The 18,680-nt window shown below is 45.4% G+C and overlaps 2 protein-coding genes across 4 annotated transcripts; one reads left to right on the forward strand and one right to left on the reverse strand.

Moving 5' to 3' along the window:
• Positions 1 to 1,945: 1,945 nt before the first annotated feature.
• LOC143512579 (receptor-type tyrosine-protein phosphatase V-like) lies at positions 1,946 to 8,935 on the forward strand. 2 transcript variants are annotated; one of them, XM_077003080.1, is made up of 14 exons: positions 1,946 to 2,088; positions 2,731 to 2,869; positions 3,092 to 3,191; positions 3,525 to 3,615; positions 3,960 to 4,036; positions 4,740 to 4,874; positions 5,392 to 5,514; positions 5,611 to 5,771; positions 5,909 to 6,044; positions 6,152 to 6,216; positions 6,541 to 7,262; positions 7,779 to 7,877; positions 8,156 to 8,473; positions 8,569 to 8,935. In XM_077003080.1, the coding sequence occupies exons 2-11, from the start codon at positions 2,865 to 2,867 to the stop codon at positions 6,827 to 6,829; spliced, it is 1,182 nt and encodes a 393-aa protein (XP_076859195.1). In that variant the 5' UTR covers positions 1,946 to 2,088; positions 2,731 to 2,864; the 3' UTR covers positions 6,830 to 7,262; positions 7,779 to 7,877; positions 8,156 to 8,473; positions 8,569 to 8,935. The 2 variants fall into 2 exon arrangements, with proteins under 2 accessions (XP_076859195.1, XP_076859196.1); XM_077003081.1 differs by having other exon boundaries at positions 7,782 to 7,877.
• A 2,354-nt stretch (positions 8,936 to 11,289) lies between these two features.
• On the reverse strand, positions 11,290 to 18,446 carry LOC143512580 (transcriptional regulator QRICH1-like). 2 transcript variants are annotated; one of them, XM_077003082.1, is made up of 12 exons: positions 18,248 to 18,446; positions 15,733 to 15,994; positions 15,464 to 15,571; positions 15,262 to 15,378; positions 14,373 to 15,125; positions 14,036 to 14,183; positions 13,366 to 13,520; positions 13,156 to 13,270; positions 12,899 to 13,007; positions 12,668 to 12,819; positions 12,452 to 12,542; positions 11,290 to 12,357 (listed from the first exon to the last, which is right to left on the reverse strand). In XM_077003082.1, exons 2-12 carry the CDS (start codon positions 15,973 to 15,975, stop codon positions 12,168 to 12,170), a joined length of 2,181 nt encoding a protein of 726 aa, XP_076859197.1. In that variant the 5' UTR covers positions 15,976 to 15,994; positions 18,248 to 18,446; the 3' UTR covers positions 11,290 to 12,167. The 2 variants fall into 2 exon arrangements, with proteins under 2 accessions (XP_076859197.1, XP_076859198.1); XM_077003083.1 differs by lacking the exon at positions 18,248 to 18,446 and having other exon boundaries at positions 15,464 to 15,614; positions 15,733 to 15,976.
• Positions 18,447 to 18,680: the final 234 nt, after the last annotated feature.

The following is an 18,680-nucleotide window of genomic DNA, read 5'->3' on the forward strand; positions in this document are numbered from 1 at the left end:
AGAGCTCTCGTTCACTCTCGGATTCGTTCACTGTACTGAGGGCTCTCGTTCACTCTCTGATTCGTTCACTGAACTGAGAGCTCTCGTTCACTCTCTGATTCGTTCACTGTACTGAGGGCTCTCGTTCACTCTCTGATTCATTCATGAACTGAGAGCTCTCGTTCACTCTCTGATTCGTTCACTGAACTGAGAGCTCTCGTTCACTCTCTGATTCGTTCACTGAACTGAGAGCTCTCGTTCACTCTGATTCGATCACTGAACTGAGAGCTCTCGTTCACTCTCTGATTCGTTCATGAACTGAAAGCTCTCGTTCACTCTCTGATTCGTTCACTGTACCGAGGGCTCTCGATCACTCTCTGATTTGTTCATGAACAGAGGGCTCTCGTTCACTCTCTGATTCGTTCACTGAACTGAGGGCTCTCATTCACTCTCTGATTCGTTCACTGTACCGAGGGCTCTCGTTCACTCTCTGATTCGTTCACTGAACTGAGAGCTCTCGTTCACTTTCTGATTCATTCACTGAACTGAGAGCTCTCGTTCACTCTCTGATTCGTTCCCTGAACTGAGAGCTCTCGTTCACTCTCTGATTCGTTCACTGAACTGATGGCTCTCGTTCACTCTCTGATTCGTGCATGAACTGATGACTCTCGTTCATTCTCTGATTCGTTCACTGAACTGAGGGCTCTCGTTCACTCTCTGATTCGTTCACTGAACTGATGGCTCTCGTTCACTCTCTGATTCGTTCATGAACTGAGGGCTCTCGTTCATTCTCTGATTCGTTCACTGAACGTACTGTCACTGTGATTCACATTCGTGCTGCCACCCAGATAACTGTTGGGACGTGATTCATGTTTGCGCTGCCACTCACTCACATTTTCTTTTTGATTGCACATTTAAGTTGATATTTTCTTCTGAGTGTACAGTTTTTATCTTAATTTTGCTCTTAATTTAATATTTATTTTGCACTCAAAAATTTACATTTTATGATTTTTTTACATGATAAATAACCCAAATGTATAAAAATATATTATAAGTATTAATTCTAACAATAAAGGAATGTTATAAATAATAAAATAGTTCGAATTACAGTAAATAGTGCATATTTACTCTCGGAAATGAGAACCAGCATCGCTTGCCTGAGACGCTACTACATGAGATTGTAAACAACACGACTGGTTGCTCGCTGGACAAGCACACATGCACAGAACAGTGTGGGGATGGTTATTAAGTGAATAGGAAAGGTTTATGTAAAGGTGTGGGGAGGGTTTATAAAGCCTTAATATAGTGTATAAATACTTATATACTGTAAATATATATTGTAAATATACTGTTTCTACTTCGCGGATTTTCGGTTATTGCGGGTAGTTGTGGAATCTCCAGAATGCGATTAAGGAGGCATTACTGTATTTGCAATGTGATTTATATTTCCTATAATAAACCCAACATTTAGTTGCATATTTTTTATTTATAAATTTTTTACAACACTCTCGTCTCCTGATCCCTGAGGCCGTGAACTAAACTGAAACATGAACCGTTCAGCCGTGTATCAGTTAGGTGGGTCGGAGTCAAGCACTCAACGATTCGGTGAACGAATCTTTTGAACGAATCTTTATAGTGAACTGATTCTAATGATTCAGTTCATCTATTCTAAAAGAACTGCTGTGCCCATCACTACTGTCTACATTGTGATAAAGAACAGGGCTGCCCTCACTGACGCGGCTCAGGGATTATGCCTGTAAATTTAAATTTTAATGGTCCAGTGAAGGTAATTTAAAAACCAGGACATTTCCTCACTTTAAAAAATCCTGAGACAGGACGTGAAATACGGACATGTCCCGGGAAATACAGACATTTGTTCACCCTATCATAGACCATGTATTAATACTAAAGTGAAAATGCTAGGTCCCTCCTACCAGGTGTTTCACCTTTACCTACACAAAAATGAGAGAGAGAGAGAACTGGATAAACCGGTATTTTTTCTCAGTCGTTTTCTAACTTGTACATGGTCTTCATACACACAATATCAAATACTCAAAATGTTCCCTTTCTAGATTGTTGATCCAGGACATTTACACCTTTATGTGTGAGGTAAGCAAACAATCTTCTGTTAATTAATTTAGAATACAAATGTAGAACAATTTTACGCTCTGAGCAAAAGTTTATTATCTGATCAGCGGTTTGTTTAATTTGGTGTCGTTTCAACAAGATGAAGAGTTGAACTGTAACATGTAACACCGTGGGTGTAATTTTTTAGTTGACAACACAATGTTTGACGGGATAATTTCATCTTAGGTTTAAAAGGTAGTAAAATAAACTGTTGTTTAGAAATTCAAGGCAAGGAACAAATATATTTTCCAGCAGTAGCTTTTAAAGACACACATACGTTTTAAAGGAGAAGTATGTCATTCTGAATAACAAAAACAGTAGTTAATATAGTGCCCCTATCATCTTAATCATTCCACCTGATTTCGTGGATTGTTAGTTAAATGATTTGATAAAGACGAAGGAAAGACAAAGATTGACCATTTACAAGAGGCTTTTGGAGAACTACAAAATAGAAGTTTTCTCTGAGCTTCCCAGAAGAAACAGGAAGACTTGTAACAGCACAGACGTAATGTTTCTAACACAATGTGACCTGTGCCCCCGTAATGATGACCTGTGCCCCCATAATGATGACCTGTGCACCTGTAGTGATGACCTGGTTCTTGTAATGTCTTGAATATCTTGCAGAGACACGTAGGCCTGTGAACCAGGACGATAAGGAGAAACCATGTATGCACCACGGGTTTGAGAGCACCAGTACCTCTAGAACTGGCACCTCGTCCATGTGCGTGTGAGGGGAGGCAACCGAGTGCTTGTCTAACATGAGGTAAGAGTACACGGATGGTGCCGTCCTCAGCAAGCCTCGGTGAGAGGATGAGTATGATCCTTCAGCCCACTTGCACACCTTTGACTGTCTCTTGGTTGTTGTGTGACAGTAATGACATCCAGACCTCCGGAGTAGGGTTCAGAGCGGAGTGTTATGTGGATGTATGGATGGGTGGGGGTCTCGGACGACGAGACTAAATGAATATTCACATACATCTTGCAGGATAAGGACTTATCCGAGAGAACAGATTCAGCAGAAGTTCCGTGTGCATTGCCAGACTCTCGCAGCCGACAACAACGCAGGATATCGCAAGGAGTTTGAGGTGAATGTCAGTAGATGAACAAACCGCAGTCATGTTTACATATTACACATGCCACCATAAACCCGACTTTGCGTGCACTGCACAATACATATTTGAGTCCAGGTGCTGTCAGCCCATGTATTGGAAGGCTCATCAGACCCGGTTATAAACGTGACCAAATCAGGGACATGAAAGCAAGAAAATGCACTATTTTGAGGCCCTCCAGAGGCGTTGAGAACCCTGATCTGACCAAATCAATACTACGGCTCCGAATCCACGTCAGCGCTCTGTTTATTGCATCTGCACGAATTCTGTGTGTGTGTGTGTGTGTGTGTGTGTGTGTGGGTTTCGTAGGAGCTGAATGGCACTGGGGAGGAGTTTCCATGCAAGGCTGCAGAGCTGAATGCTAATACAGTCAAAAACAGATACCCCCATATCTTACCATGTGAGTGATCCCTTAACCTCCTTCAGACTGATTACTGTCTGACACCCCAGGCAGGGCACTACACAGCTGAATGTGCTACCACCGTTGTACTGCCGCGCTGTATATCAAACATTAAGCGCCACAAGCAGAAACCCCCTAATGGTACCTCTCCTCCCATTCGAAGCGATGACTTTGAAGGTGTGTCGTCTTGCCTCGCGGCAGGATAAAAATCCTCATTGCTCATGTCCAAAGTCTAAGGGGTCGTGTCAGAATCGATCGTCCCAGCGCCGACGGACGATGCGGGCGGTTTGGGGTCGGCCGGCGGCCCTGCGGCCATCGTAAAGCTGTGCGTGCACTTCTTGCAGATGACCACTGCAGGGTGAAGCTGTCTGTGCTGCCGTCTCAGCCCTTCTCCGACTACATCAACGCCAGCTACGTGCCCGTGAGTGAAGTCACCAGTCTGTCAGAGGGTTCACTGGTCAGTAGGGACAGGAACCCACCCCTGAATACCACCAGGGGTGTGTTTGGCAGTTTACTAGGCAGGGTAGTCCATGGTGGTGCATCCCAAACATTTATTACTTTTTTAATTTAAATTTTTAGGTTTTAGTAGATTTTCTGCCCTTATGTCTAAGCCAGGTAACCAGTAGTGTTGGGAAAAGGTTGAATGTGTGTGTAGGAGAGTGAACTGAGTCCTCTGAACAGGTTGAGTGATTCATTCAGAACAATCTGGTGTGGCAGCTAGTTTCATATGAGGATACACAGGACAGCCTGATAGCTCAGACCTCCTCTGACAGAAAAGCACTATGCGGTTTCTGTCCCACCTGATCTTCCTGAAGGCCTTGTTTAACAGGATCAGGCTAAATAAGCTGATAAATCTATGTACGTTTCTTATAGCAGATTTGTGACAAAGGTCCTCTGTCCTACCCTTTCTCTGTACATGGGTAATGATGTGTAGTTATTAGTACATAGGTTACGCAGTGTAGTTATTATTATTTTGGCAGTGTCTCAAGCAGAGAGCAAACATATTAGTAATTCAGACAATCAGTTAACTAATCAAGGGTTTTGTTGAGAAACAATTAATCAAAATTTGAGAAATTAAAATGTCTTATTTGTATCCCAACGTGTGTGTGTGTGTGTGTGTTCAGGGTGGTTATACCAGCCATGACTTCATCTGCACACAGGCACCTTTGCCATCAACTATGGATGATTTCTGGCGGATGATCTGGGAGCAAAATGTGCAGGTCATCGTCATGGTGACAGCACTCAAAGATAGCGGCAAGGTGTGCTCACCTGCGATGTCCCAGATAACACTGTGTTGTAATCTGTGTTGTAATGACAAATATCTACACTCATGGTCGCTCTGTATCCATAAATATTTATATCCTGTGTGATGTGTTCATAAGGATGTGTATTTTGGTTATACCTGTGTGATTTCAAATTTCAGTGTTCAGTTAGGTACACACTACGCCCGACGTGGCTTAAAGCTTTTCATTATTTAGTAAGACACACCCTTTGTTAAGGCATAGCATGGCTGGTGAATGACACATAGCTGAATAGAATTAAAATTAGGAGCACTTTATTTGGGCAACAACGTTAAACAGCCAAGGAACTTGTCTTGGTGAAATCCACAGTGCACATCCAGTTTCCTTAATGAAACGACTGTTCTCCTGTCAGTAATGGCAGTGTATACTGAACACTTCATTCATAGATGACAGGCCGAGAGTCAGATTCACCAAACACTGCTTGGAGTCACCAGTGAGCAGGTGTCAGACTACAAACTTGTGTTTGCGTGTCCAGGTCATGTGTAACCAGTATTGGCCTCCAGAGAGAGGCACGGGCTGTTACGGGGCAGTGCAGGTGACCACCGTGTCCGTCCACCACGGTCCGGACTGCTACATCACCACCATCCACCTACGACATGTAAGCTGCCCATTACGACCTGCAGCAGGTATGTAGGTATATACACACCCACACACACGGGCCTGGGTGATTTGCATGCGGCTCTGTGTGTTTCAGCGTGGCCAATCAGGGCTCAGACATGTGACGCATTACTACTACCCGGACTGGCCTGATCAAGGGGTGCCAAAGGAGCCCGTGTCTCTCTGCGCCCTCACTGAGCGCGTGCGGAAACACCTGGAAGGTGCCTCGTCCCTAGGGCCTACAGTGGTGCACTGCAGGTGAGACACACACACACACACACACACCTTGTGCTCATAACATGTGTTTTTCTAAAAATGCTCCTGTCTTTGACATCACTCTCGTGCGTATGTATTTGTGTGTGTGTGTGTGTGTGTGTGTGTGTGTGTGTGTGCAGTGCAGGTGTTGGGCGCTCGGGAACCTTTGTGGCGTTGCTGTGGTTACTGCGGCTGTGTGTGCGGGGGGTTCCTCCTGACGTCTTCCTGACCGTCCGTGACCTCCGCAGACACAGAGTGCTAATGGTGCAAAACCTGGTGAGGTGCCTTCCTGTGACTCACCAACACACTTACTGTACTGCATATCTTTTTGAATAAGAGTAATGTTAAATCAAATGTATGAATTTTCTGTGGTGTGCTTTTAGGAACAATATATATTTGTGCATCAGTGTTTGCTTCACTTGCTGAGTGGAAACACGTTTGGACCAAGGTGAGACTCTCACACACGACGCTCCATTCTGGCTCAAAACTCCACCACACACACACACACACACACATTCTCCACCTCCACCTGAGGTATTTAGTTTAGTTGAGTTTTTGTTTTTACATAAGTTGTTATATGGGCTATCCAACACTGTGTTTTGGGTTAAAACATCAAATCCATTTTTAAATTGGAAGAAATGCTTTTTTTTTGTCAGTTTTATTTTTGGGGCTTAAAAAAGATGTGATAAATATAAATGCATTGTTATTATAATCAACAAGATGGGGAAAGCCCATTGAAAAATACTATTTGTTGATGTTTTTGTCTGTCCAGTACCCAGAATGCGTCTGTCAGACTCCAGGCCACGCAGCCAGAAAGACCCAGGCAGAGCCGCAGATACGGGAGAACCCGAGGAGGGCAGCCCGAGCGTCCGCACCAGGAGAAGGTGGCGTGTTCCTCGGAGCGAGCCCCACGCACGCCACACGCACCCCAGCCCACGCAGGAGCCACCACGCTCGCTCCAGGCCTCCCTGCTGGCATTCCACCCCAGAAAGCTCTTACGGCGGATACTGTCCACACCTTCCCTCTCCAGCACCCACGCAGCAAAGGACACTCAGCTGTAGGGTCAACACGTGGGGGGAGCGGTTGAAACCCTCTGGAAGAAAGCCTAGTATATTCACAGGACCTTCCCTTTACTACTATGTTTTATATCGAAATGGTATCAAACCCTGAAAATGAACATTTTGCAGGAAAATAAAACTATCCACCAATTTGATTTATTCATGACATAACATTTTGGAAATTTAAAATGCTTTTGGAATTTTTAATCAAATCTGTGTCCAATTGAAAGTTCTGCTCATCATTCTACATGGCTGAACTATTGTGACATTTTGAGGGAGAATATATAAAGTTGTTGGCAACCAAACACAAACAAATATATTTTTGAGCGCAATGATATTGTCCTACATGACTTATAATATTAACAAAATGGAAAAAATTATAGTATTGCAGACATCCACAAGGAGAAACGGAACAAGACCTTGGTATGCCACTCAGGTTGGTGAATTTTGTATTAAAATAAATTAGTCATAGTTCATTTGGTATATGATTCGATACTCAAAAAACAAACTGCTTTTCGTCCACTGAATTAGCCGTCAATTAACGTTTTTGGTTTTAAAAAACAACAAAAAAAAAAAACGACAAACAATCGGGATATTATTTAGGGGAGAAATAGAGGAGAAGAAACAAACAGATAACAGAAGGAAAGCCGACAAGGGGATGTGGCAGAAACAACAACGACGACAACAAATACACAAAACACACACACAGCGGACCGTACCAAGGGCGCTCAAACGGGGGGGGGGGGGGGGGGGGGGGGGGTGCGCCGTACCGTTACACAATGACTTGGTGTGTTGATTCCTGAGGTGATTCAATACTGTTAAATTGCTTGAAGACGAGAAAACGTAACTATAAAAAAAACTAACTATGTGTGTTTTCTAGTGGTGAGCCACTAATTTAGCCTTTAACATCCTCTATATGTAAACATACAGTCTAACTAAAATCCACGTAAAGCAGGGTGACGAGGATGTGAGAGTCCGCTCTGTTCCCCTGGTAACTCAACTGCGGAAAGGCACTTGCTGCAGAGAGAGTCCCATCAAGATTCATACTCAGGTTTTAATTCTTGTCATCTAAAAGTTGAACACTTATTCATTATAGTTGTGTTGCCTCCACACACATTTGTTTATTATTAAAGGGCAGCATGAGAAGATCCAATAACAAAAATGGGCTACTAATGACTGAGGCAGACTAGGCCTACTTTACAAATATTTTATATTAATATGTTTTAGAGACTTGCATCTTACAAAAATACCTTCAGTTTTGGACACACGTGTGTAAAGACAGGCCATAACCCCTCCACTTCTGCACCCACCCCACCTTCTTCTCTGCAGGAGGTCCAAACCCCTCTGTCTGTACGCTTAGAGCTAAGCCTGGCGTTGCCAGTGGAGCGCCCATGTGAGATGAAGACCCACCGCTCCCTCTCAGAGCTTGTCGACTTGGCCATTGCAGTCAGACGAGAGGTCAAAGGTCGAAAGCGAAAACAGGCCCAGCCTCGCCGTGCGCTTCAGACCGGAGAAGAAGATCTCACAATGTTTTCACAGCCCCTGGTTACTAGTCTGCTGTCCACCACACTGGTCACTGGGGTGGACGCGAGGGCAGACGGAGCTTTGTCCTTCTCTGGAACAAGTGCCTCATTCATTCAGGCTAAGGTAGCGACCACCACTATCAACTTTTGAACTATAACTATAACTATAACAGAATTATCATCATAACGGTCATGCACATTGAATGCTTGACTATGTAGGCTATGGAGAGGAAGAACAGAAAGACGTCTCTGCAGGCTCGTCTGAGGACCCTGCGGATGAAGGAGGCGTTGGAGAGCAGGTGCAGCCAGAAGACCAGTCTGCACCCTGGCCCCAACACCACGCAGGAGCAGGCGGAGAGCCCTACCAGATGTTCGCCCATCACTGAGAGTGTCTCCTCATCTGGCCTGAAGCGGACTCGAATGAGTGAAGAACTCGGGCCCCAGCAACCTAAAAAGAAGAGAGACAGACACTGACATCTTTCCCTTTTGGCCAGTTTTATTGTTTTTAGAACATTTGGCCACATTGTTGTAATCACTACTAAACAGTGTACTGAATTATTCCACATAATAAATTAATAAGACAAAACAGTTTTTTCTGTCTTAACTACTCCTTACTACTGAATGTATACACTTACTGTACATTCATTCTTCTGTCTTAACTCCTCCTTACTACTGAATGTATACACTTACTGTACATTCATTCTTCTGTCTTAACTACTCCTTACTACTGAATGTATACACTTACTGTACATTCATTCTTCTGCTCTTTGGTTCCACCATACATTCTTATTTGGTATGGGAACCTTGCTGTATCAAAACAATTATATTTGCCTTTTAAATAGATCAACAATTGTTCATAGCCATGTTTTATATACTGTAATTTTCTGACAGATTTCTTGAAGCAGCTCTTTCGCAGCCTTTTCCAGATCCACTAACTCATCGACCTTCTGGTTTTCATGTTTGTGACGGGTAGAGTGAGCGAAATAAAATGGAAGTGATCACGCCAAGTCTCAGGGAAAAAGGATGGTTTAATGGAGAAAGTGCGCAAACCAAAAACCCATGACATGATCCGGATTAAGGATATAATGACCAGTGGTCAACCGGTACAAAGACAAGACATATATAGACAAACAAACGACCCTCAGGTGAGACGGATCTCGGGCTCGGCCCACCTGAGGGACAAACACAACAACCACAACAACGACAACTGCCGCTGTGGACGGAGGCGACCAGTAGGGGGCCCGCCGCACGACAATGTTATTTTTTTTCTGTTGGCATATTATTTAATTTTTTCACATCAAGATATGTGTACATAAACAAGATGCTGTTTAAAATATTAGACTTTATATTTAAAAGTCAGGAAAGAAACAATTAATGCGAAGATTTAATTACATTGAAATGTTAGATATTTATTCCACTTGTGCATCATAAGAGGCTCTAGCCCCAGATCTGAGAGCAGTACCTTTGAGGAACTGTAGTTTGTTAGTAGCTTGCAGCAGGAGATCTTTGGCCTGCTGTGGAAACATCTTGGCTCTCTTCCTGGCATCTGCTGCTTGCAGCTTCTCTGGAGCTGAATTAAGTTGTTCTTCAGTGTATTTGTAATCAGGGAAAACAATCTTGCTACTCTGTTTGGAAAAGCTGCCTGTTCCAGATCTTCACAGATGTATATATGACAGTGGTAAAGTGATGACCAGGACACTTTATCTATAGCTAAAATAAAATTGATGTCTCTCAAACATAAAGCTAGTAAAATGATCAAAGGTGCCACATTGCATGAAAGGGCAAAGGTGAGATAATGAGGCCCCACAGCAGCTGCTGCCCCACCCCCATAACTAAATAAATATGTGCTGGAACATCTAAAGGAGCAAGGCTAGATCATCTCCTTTAGATCATCTAAAGGAGCATGTTTAGATCATCTCATCTAGATTATCTAAAGGAGCATGGCTAGATCATCTCCTTTAGATAATCTAAAGGAGCATGGCTAGATCATCTCATTTAGATCATCTAAAGGAACATGGCAAGATCATGATCTCGACACATAACCAGATGAAAACCCCTGCTCAAGTGATTCAGTCAACTTTATTACCCCATGAATTAGTCTCTGGCTCTTGTATCCTACAATAACTTTTGCTATCAATCAAAACAAAGTTAGGAATAAAGCAAATCTTCTTTCCTTGTGTTGATTAGGCATCTAGGTTTGATGTCACTAACCCTAACGCAGGAGCGTTGGCTCCTCTTACCCCATCTGTGTGTTGTAACAGTCGGGGCAGGGCATGTGGTGAGAGCCTGCTCCTTCCTCGTGTGTGTGCAGCGATGCATACCGCGACCAACGTTTCCCCACCACACGCGTGTGCTATGATGAGAAGCCCAACATTCCTTTGCTTGCATACGTCTGCTAAACCAGAGTCATCTGCATGTTCTCCTGGCAAACCATCTGCTGCGTGATATCACTTTCTTCTGCATACTACATCACAAGGGCACATGAAGCAAGCGTGTGTGTTAACTTAGTGGTACCCTATTGTGGAGACTGCTGGTACTACACATTTATAAAGAGCATGATCCCAACTTAAGCCTCATAAGAGAGACTTCAAAGTACAAGCAGGTTAAGCTTGAGGCTGGTACGTCCTCTAGATGTACGAGAATTCAAGAGGCTAAAGTGAATTTTTCAGATTTCCTCTACAACCTGATCTGTTTGACCATGTAGCTTGTGATCATTTGCTGAACAGCTCCTCAAGATGGTGGTCCCAAGGGTTTATCTCCATCTGTGAAAGAGCTCATGGAATTACACATTCACCTTTTCCCCAATAGTTTTATTACCATATTTTTTCCAGAACCCAATAAGAACTGGTTTGCCAAGGGGGGGTACATGTGGAGGAACAAATCTGTTATTCTCCATCATGACTCTGGCATCGCAGAAAGAAAACAGACAAGTGCCTGGGATGTTCTTTATGAATCCTTTATCCATTATGCATAACAGTCCACATAATGCAAATCACATATGGTGTGTAATACAGTAGTATTACTCAGTCATAGAGCTGAAGTAGGCTTCAGAGTTCTCATTCAGCTCTATCTGGTCCTTAAAAACACTTTTCGGCGTAATTAATACACTGGGACTGTGTTTCCTCGTGGCCAGTAAAGGAGTGTGTTTACGCGTGTAAAAAAAGCTCCCAGTCGTGCCGTGTACTTCACAAACACGGACAGAAGGTGTGGACCTGAAGGTGTGGAGCAGCTGAGATCTGCTACCAGCTGACGCTCTTACTGGCGAAGAGAGCTGTGGTGTGGGGTTAGGCACCCTGCCGGCGAGGAGGGGGGGCAACAGGGGGAAAGGCATAGTGAGGCTGGGTTCCCACAAGGAGGTGGGGGGGGGGGGCGGGGGGGGGGGGGCAACATGGGGCAGAGAGGGCTGCAGGAGGCAGCATAAGGCTGCTGAATGGTCAAGTGTAGAAGTAAAAACATATAAAAGTTTAAATTAAACAAACAAACAATGCAGCTGAAGGAGGTGACCAACAGCTCAGGTTTCATCCGTCAGGTTTCACCTGTCCTGTCAGGTTTCACCTGTCCTGTCAGGTTTCACCTGTCCTTTGGCACAGTCATACGTCTGTGCACATACAAGTGCGTGCAGCGTTAATACCCGAGAGTCTCTGTGTAAGATCCAAGCACTTGGTAAGACTTGAGCACCTGCAGGACCTGCAGAGGTAGGTTGATGTGTGTGTGTGCGCTCGTGTCACAGGAGGATGAAAGGAACGACAGGTCCCTCCCTCCCCTTCCTTTACTACTGCACGGGCTGCACTGGTGGGGGGGGGGCACATAAGCCCCTCCTACTGCAGAGGCTCCGCCTTGCCAGCAAAGACCTCCTGGATCTCCTGCACGGCGAGCACGCGGGACAGCATGTGTTCGAGGTGCTGTCGTGACACGGGCTGCGTGGAGAACCAGATGGGGCTGTTGGGGGCCACCACGGGCTCCGGGGTCAGATAGAAGGCGTCGCTCCGACCTTTGTCACTCTGGGGACTGTGGGAGGAGAGGTGGGGTGGGGGTGGTTGGGTGGAGGTTACATGGGGATAAACCAATTCCAATCCAAACATGTGGGGAGATGTGTGCTCACCATTTAAAGAGGTAGAAGTCATAAAGTTTGATGGGACAGCGCAGTGGGTTTTCGGGATGCTCGGACTGCTCGGCGTACATGTCGTCCGTGACTACGGATAAACAAATACACACAGCCACGCCCACACCCGCCATCAGCTTCAGAACCACAACAGGTCTTTTCCGTCCCCGGGTGTACCCATCATCCCTCTAGTATAAAGCCCAGGGAAGCTTGTACCTTTCTGGCCTGCGTGGTGCTGTGCGATTCCTTTAAGGTAGCGAATGCTTGTGCTCTTGTCTTTGGGGTTGGAGGGGTTCTTCTTAGTGTGGCGTAAGACTTTTGTGAACGCCACCTTCAGGTGCTGATCGACTGTTCTTAACTGAAAATACCTACGTGGAGATAAAGAGAGACCACGAGAGGAGGGTGGATGAGCTAGAGCTAGTGTGTGTGTGTGTACCCATATCTCACTTGGTGTTGAAGAACATCAGTGTTGTGAGCAGGGTGGGGGGCGAGTGTGCTCCCAGCTGTTTACACTCCCACAGCATCTCCTCCGTCACGTGACTGGGGATGACGTAACCTGGACACAATCGGCAAAAAGTCACGTCCTCCACCCTCAACACCACCCGCACCACCCTCGGTCACCTCGGCCCCTGCACGGCCATTAAAAACGGGCGGAGGTAGCCGGTGTGTAGGCGCAAAGTGTTTGAACAAGGGCGCTCCGTCACCTAACGGGTGGAGGCTGGGTGTCCAGGAGTCTAACATCGTGTGCAGGGAGTGGTGGAAACGCTGATAATACTGGTCACTGAATATATTATCCACTCTGTCGTTATCGAACATGTACTGCGAAGAGAGGGAGAGAACAGGGCCGGTAAGTCCGACAGCCGAGGGCGACGGAACACGTGACGAGCGATGGTGAGTAAGCGTGTGCGCTGTACCTTCTGTATGCAGAGGAAGACGTAGTACAGCAGGTCGGGCTGTAAGGTCTCGCCCTCCAAGCCTCGGGCCTCCTGGGTCATTAGAGTGAGGCCCAAACTCAGCTCTGCTATGGAGTTAGATAACAGGTCCTCCTGAAACCGCAGCTGCTGTCTCCCTACACACACACACACACACACACACACACACACACACACACACACTGAACACTAAAAGCCTTCTTTGTTGCTGATCCAAGCTAATATCCCTTTATCTACTAGCCCTCGAGTGCCTATTATATACACACTGTAGAAAAAAGTTACTGTCAAAAATGAACAGGCACCTACAAAAGCTCCAAAGTTTTTTTTTGACGCATCAAGCAAGCTATGAAGTCATGGACAGGACAAATATGAACTCTGCAATACGATATGAGCTGTACGATACGATACGAGCTGTACGATATGATACGAGCTGTACGATAGGATATGAGCTGTACGATATGATACGAGCTGTACGATATGATACGAGCTGTACGATATGATGAGCTGTACGATACAATACGATATGAGCTGTACGATACGATACGAGCTCTACGATACGAGCTCTACGATACGATACAAGCTCTACGATACGAGCTGTACGATACGATACGAGCTGTACGATACGATACGAGCTGTACGATACGATACGCACTGCCGATAGGGGCCAGCTTGTTCCTCTGCTCTTTCTCCAGCTCGATGTTCTTCTTCTCAGCCCAGAGTTTCCACAACATTATTCCCTCTTCTGGCTTCAGCGAGACAGGTAGCGCCTCGTTGTCCGCCACACCTTGCACCTGCTGCTCCTGTCAATCAAACACGAGGCCAATATAGATCCTGGCATACATCAGGACACGCTGAAGGAAGTTTAGAAAAACGAGCAAAAAACATGTCGCCATTTTTAAAATGTCGTGTGCGTGACTGCTCTGCTCACACCTACTTCTGCAACCCAACTACAGTGAGACTGCTACATTTATTTCTCATTGTCCAGTCACCTGCAGTGCCTGCTGCTCTGGAGCTCCGCCCCCTTGTGTCTGCACCACCTGCTGCTGAGGGTCCCAGATATGCAGCGACTGCGTGCCGCCCGGACACGCCCCCGCCACCCCGGTGACTGTCTGGACAGCAACAGGTATATGGATATTCCCGTTCATGAACTGTGCAGGGAAGAGGGTGTTTGTCAAGGTCTGCACCACCTCTTCCTGTCCCCCACCCCCGGCTGCCATGGAGACCGCAGACACCACGCCCGTCGCCGGCATGGAGGTGGCCATTTTGTTCTTGTCCTTGTCATCGGTGGGGACAGGCGTAGCGACATGAAGCGTGGTAGGGGAGCCGTAAGCATCCTGCGGTATGGCTATGTGGGTGATGCCAGTCTGTTGGACAGGTGCTGTATACACGGGGATGGTCCATGTCTCTCCAGTGGGACTGGTGAGTGTGCCGGTTGTGCTGTACAGCTGAGTGCTGTCCACCGTGACCAGGTCTGGCCGTAGGGACAGGTAGCCCTGCTGCTGACCCTGGGGAATGGCTAGTACAGTGGCCAGCTGCTGGCCAGGGATAGTGTAGGAGACCGTGATGGGCAGGTCCACTTTGCGCTTCTTGGCTGGCTGGAGGACGCCGGTGGGGGCGGCCTGGTTGACGGCGTCCCCCTGCAGAGAGCCGAGTTGTGGGCTTGGTGACGGAGACACGGCCCCTACTGTCTGGATCTGGATCTGCTGTCCACCCGCAACCGCAGCTATCAACTGGGCCTGGATCTAATGAGACGAGAGACAGCAAGAGACGGGGGCGGGTGGGGAAAAAGAGGGAAAGAGAGAGGACGGGGGGGAGAAGGAGATGGTGAAGTAGGCATTCGGGAAACCGGCCCGGTTCTGCTCCGAAGTGGACCCGGACCTGCTGGTGCTGCTCCTCTGTCAGCTCTCCGGCCTGAAGGACCTGCGTTGTGACGGTCGGCAGGTGCTGCTGAAGCGGAACCAGCCCTGCCTGGGCCTGCTGCTCCTGAACCTGGACCTGCGGAGGGGGATAATCAACCATCGACCAATCACCCTTCACCAACACAGCTGCAGGATGGACGGCACGCTAGCGAGGGCTCTACCTGCACTGGCTCGGCCTGCTGGCCGGCAGACGGCTGCTCCACTGGGACCAGCTGTGGGGAGATCTGCAACGACGACGCCTGCACATGCTGAGGCTGCACCTGCACCTGCTGTGTAGAAAAGTCATCGGGCTGAACATGACAACCAGAGAGCCTTAAAAAACAAAACGACAACAAGGTAAACGTGTCAGGAGCGAATGAGACAGTCATGCAGCGACAAAGAATAATCTGGAAATGATTTCTAATCATTTTAATCCTTCTTTCTCCATTACCGGACAAGCCAGCTCCAGGAGTGAACCTGCAACCTCGGTGCTGTCTGTGTAGATGCAGTTCGCCCCCTGCTGGTAGCCCGTGGTGTTGCTCTCGCCATCCTGCTGGCTGAACTCCTCCAGTGCCTCGGGACCCTTACTAGCCATCGACTCCAGGAACTCCTTCATGCGGTGCTGGGGTACACTTCGCGCCTTCACCCTCACCAGCTCCTCAAACGACACCGAGCCTTCCATGGAGTTATTCATCGCTCCGGACCACAGAGGCCTAATGTAGCCAGACAAACAATATTCATCATCATTTTACTCATGCACATTTATAGCCATCTTTGTTGAGATTAATATGCTATTAATATTACTGCATAACTTTACATTGTGACATATATTCAGTATTATTAACTTGAAAGGTGCACTTGAACAAACCTGGTGCAGAACTCTAAAATTGGTTTAGGACTAAGTAATATTTCAGCAAACCAATGTAGAGAGTAGCATTCGCCTTGCTCATAAACCAAACTTAAGACACATACACACAGACAGACAGACAGACAGACACACACGTGTATGTGTGTGTGTATATATATATATATTAGGGATGCAAATGATTAATCGACTTTCGATTAATTGTCGATTAAGACGTTACTCGATCAAAATGTATTAATCACGATTAATCGTTAGAGAGCGCTCCTGTAGTAACTTGAACAGAGTGTAAGAACGAGAGGTGAACATGTGTCGCGAAAGACCAGAGTGGAAAACAAAATGAAGCGGGCGAAAAGACGTGCGGTGTGGGACCATTTTGAAGCGTGTTCGGGAAACGAGGCAGAAACTGCGTAATCCAGAAAATCCCAAGGAGGGAAACTTTATTTTCCACGCAACTCAAACAATAGCACTGTTCTCTTCCCCTCCCCTGACGCGCGCAGGCGCCGCTCTCCCAGTGTCACTTAAAGGGCCAAGTGCCTGTCTGTTAGGGAATTCGCTGCGAGGAGTAGTAGTCGCTACAATTTCAACATTGTTAATTTAGGCTAAGAAGTCAAATGTTCTCTGTGTAATGCGGTATTGAAGTACAACAGTTCCACTAGCTCACTCAATTATCATTTGAACACCGTGCATGCAGATGTCCTGCATATCACCAGTGCACCTGGTCAACCTAAAAGTTTGGGAAGGCGAGCGTTTTCGAAGCTCGCTATGAAAAATGAAGAGTGAGCTAAAACAAAGCTAGCTACCACTACTGCTGTAGCCCTTACAACAGATTGTTGGACGACTCTAACAACAGAAAGTTACATTACCGTGACGTGCCACTACACTGACGAGAACTGGCAGCTAAAATCTGCAGTGCTGATTACGACGAACATGTCGGACAGACACACCGCTGACAATTTAGCTGACAAGCTCAATGATGTTGTGGAGACTTGGGCACTCTCCGGTCGCATTACAGCATGTGTTCACTACAACGCTAGAAACATTGTCCAAGCATAGGCTCAATAATATTCTGTTTGGCTCTCTATTTAATTTCTTCTTTAAATTTTTTTTTTTTACATTTTTTAAAATGTCTAATGTTTCAAATGCAAGAACGGAGCCAGTCCTTAATTTATTCCTTTTTTAAATGAAAGAATGTATTTTGTTATACCATGAAAAATTCCTAATGCATAATTACTTGAGCAATATATCATATAATACAATATAATTATCATAATATAATATATACTTTTTGACCAGTGTTTTAACTACACTGCTCAAAAAAATAAAGGGAACACTTAAACAACAGAATGTAACTCCAAGTCATCCACACTTCGTGTTCAGATAGGAAACAACACTGATTGTGAATCAATTTCAACTGCTCTTGTGCAAATGGAACAGACAACGGGTAGAAATGAGAGATTTTCAACTGATTTCAAAGACTTTTATTAATTGAGATCTAGGATGTGTTATTTTAGTGTTCCCTTAATTTTTTTGAGCAGTATATTTAGCTAATATTTTTAAAAGCCCTATTGAAACACTGAAATTCAGGTGGAAAACGCCGCTTATCGATTAATCGAAAGTCGATCGATAAGATCAATCAACTAACGATTAATGAATTAATCGATAATTTGCATCCCTAATATATATATATATAAAATAAGAGTACTTGTGGAATTAATCAGCATAAAATTGCACTTCACACTTAAGATAAAACAGACTGCGTTGCTATAGACTGCTGCTATAGACTTGCTGCTATGGACTGTCTGGACAGCTAAGGGTGTAACGTTAGCTGAACAATTGCTCTTGACAGTTTATCCAATAGCGTCCAGTCAGTTTTCTTTCTTGGAAAAAAAACCGGTTCTTAACCTTGTTTTGAGAAAATGCTAATCTGGCTTAATTAACACCCACATAGTTTATCTAAATACTGTTTAGAACAATATTGTGATATTCTAAAACTGAACTGACATGTTGCTGGTATTGACATGTCTATCTAACATCAGTCCGTTAATTACATTAGGTTAGCAAGCTAGCTACCTGTCCTGGCTAGCTAGGTGGCTGTTATTACCTTCCTTTGAACGGGATGTTCCACTCTTGACGAAGACAGTTTCACACAAGTTTGCAGTATAATAAGGCAAGTTGCACGAAAAGTCAACGACTAGACTAATTAGGCTTCACTTAAACTGTCAACAATGTTTTTTTTCTTTATCTTTGACTCACGCCTCTTGAGGCGCCATCTTACAACAAGACCTTACCGACCAATCAGAAAGCGTTTAACCAAAGCTCGCGATATGTGTGACATCCCGGTGTTCATTCATTGAGTTGTTAGAGGAGACGTGTACACGGTAAAACAGACTGCTAGGGCACTGGGGTCAAGAGGTTCAATAACTTTTATTATATGTAGCATTTATAGTGCACGAAATATTGACAAAGTGCAATCTAGAGTGTAACTCTATATCCCACTGGGCCAGGGTGCAAATTATTAAAAGGTAAGGTATGAA

This window comes from Brachyhypopomus gauderio, chromosome 4, assembly GCF_052324685.1.
Source record: "Brachyhypopomus gauderio isolate BG-103 chromosome 4, BGAUD_0.2, whole genome shotgun sequence".
Classification (NCBI taxonomy): domain Eukaryota; kingdom Metazoa; phylum Chordata; class Actinopteri; order Gymnotiformes; family Hypopomidae; genus Brachyhypopomus; species Brachyhypopomus gauderio.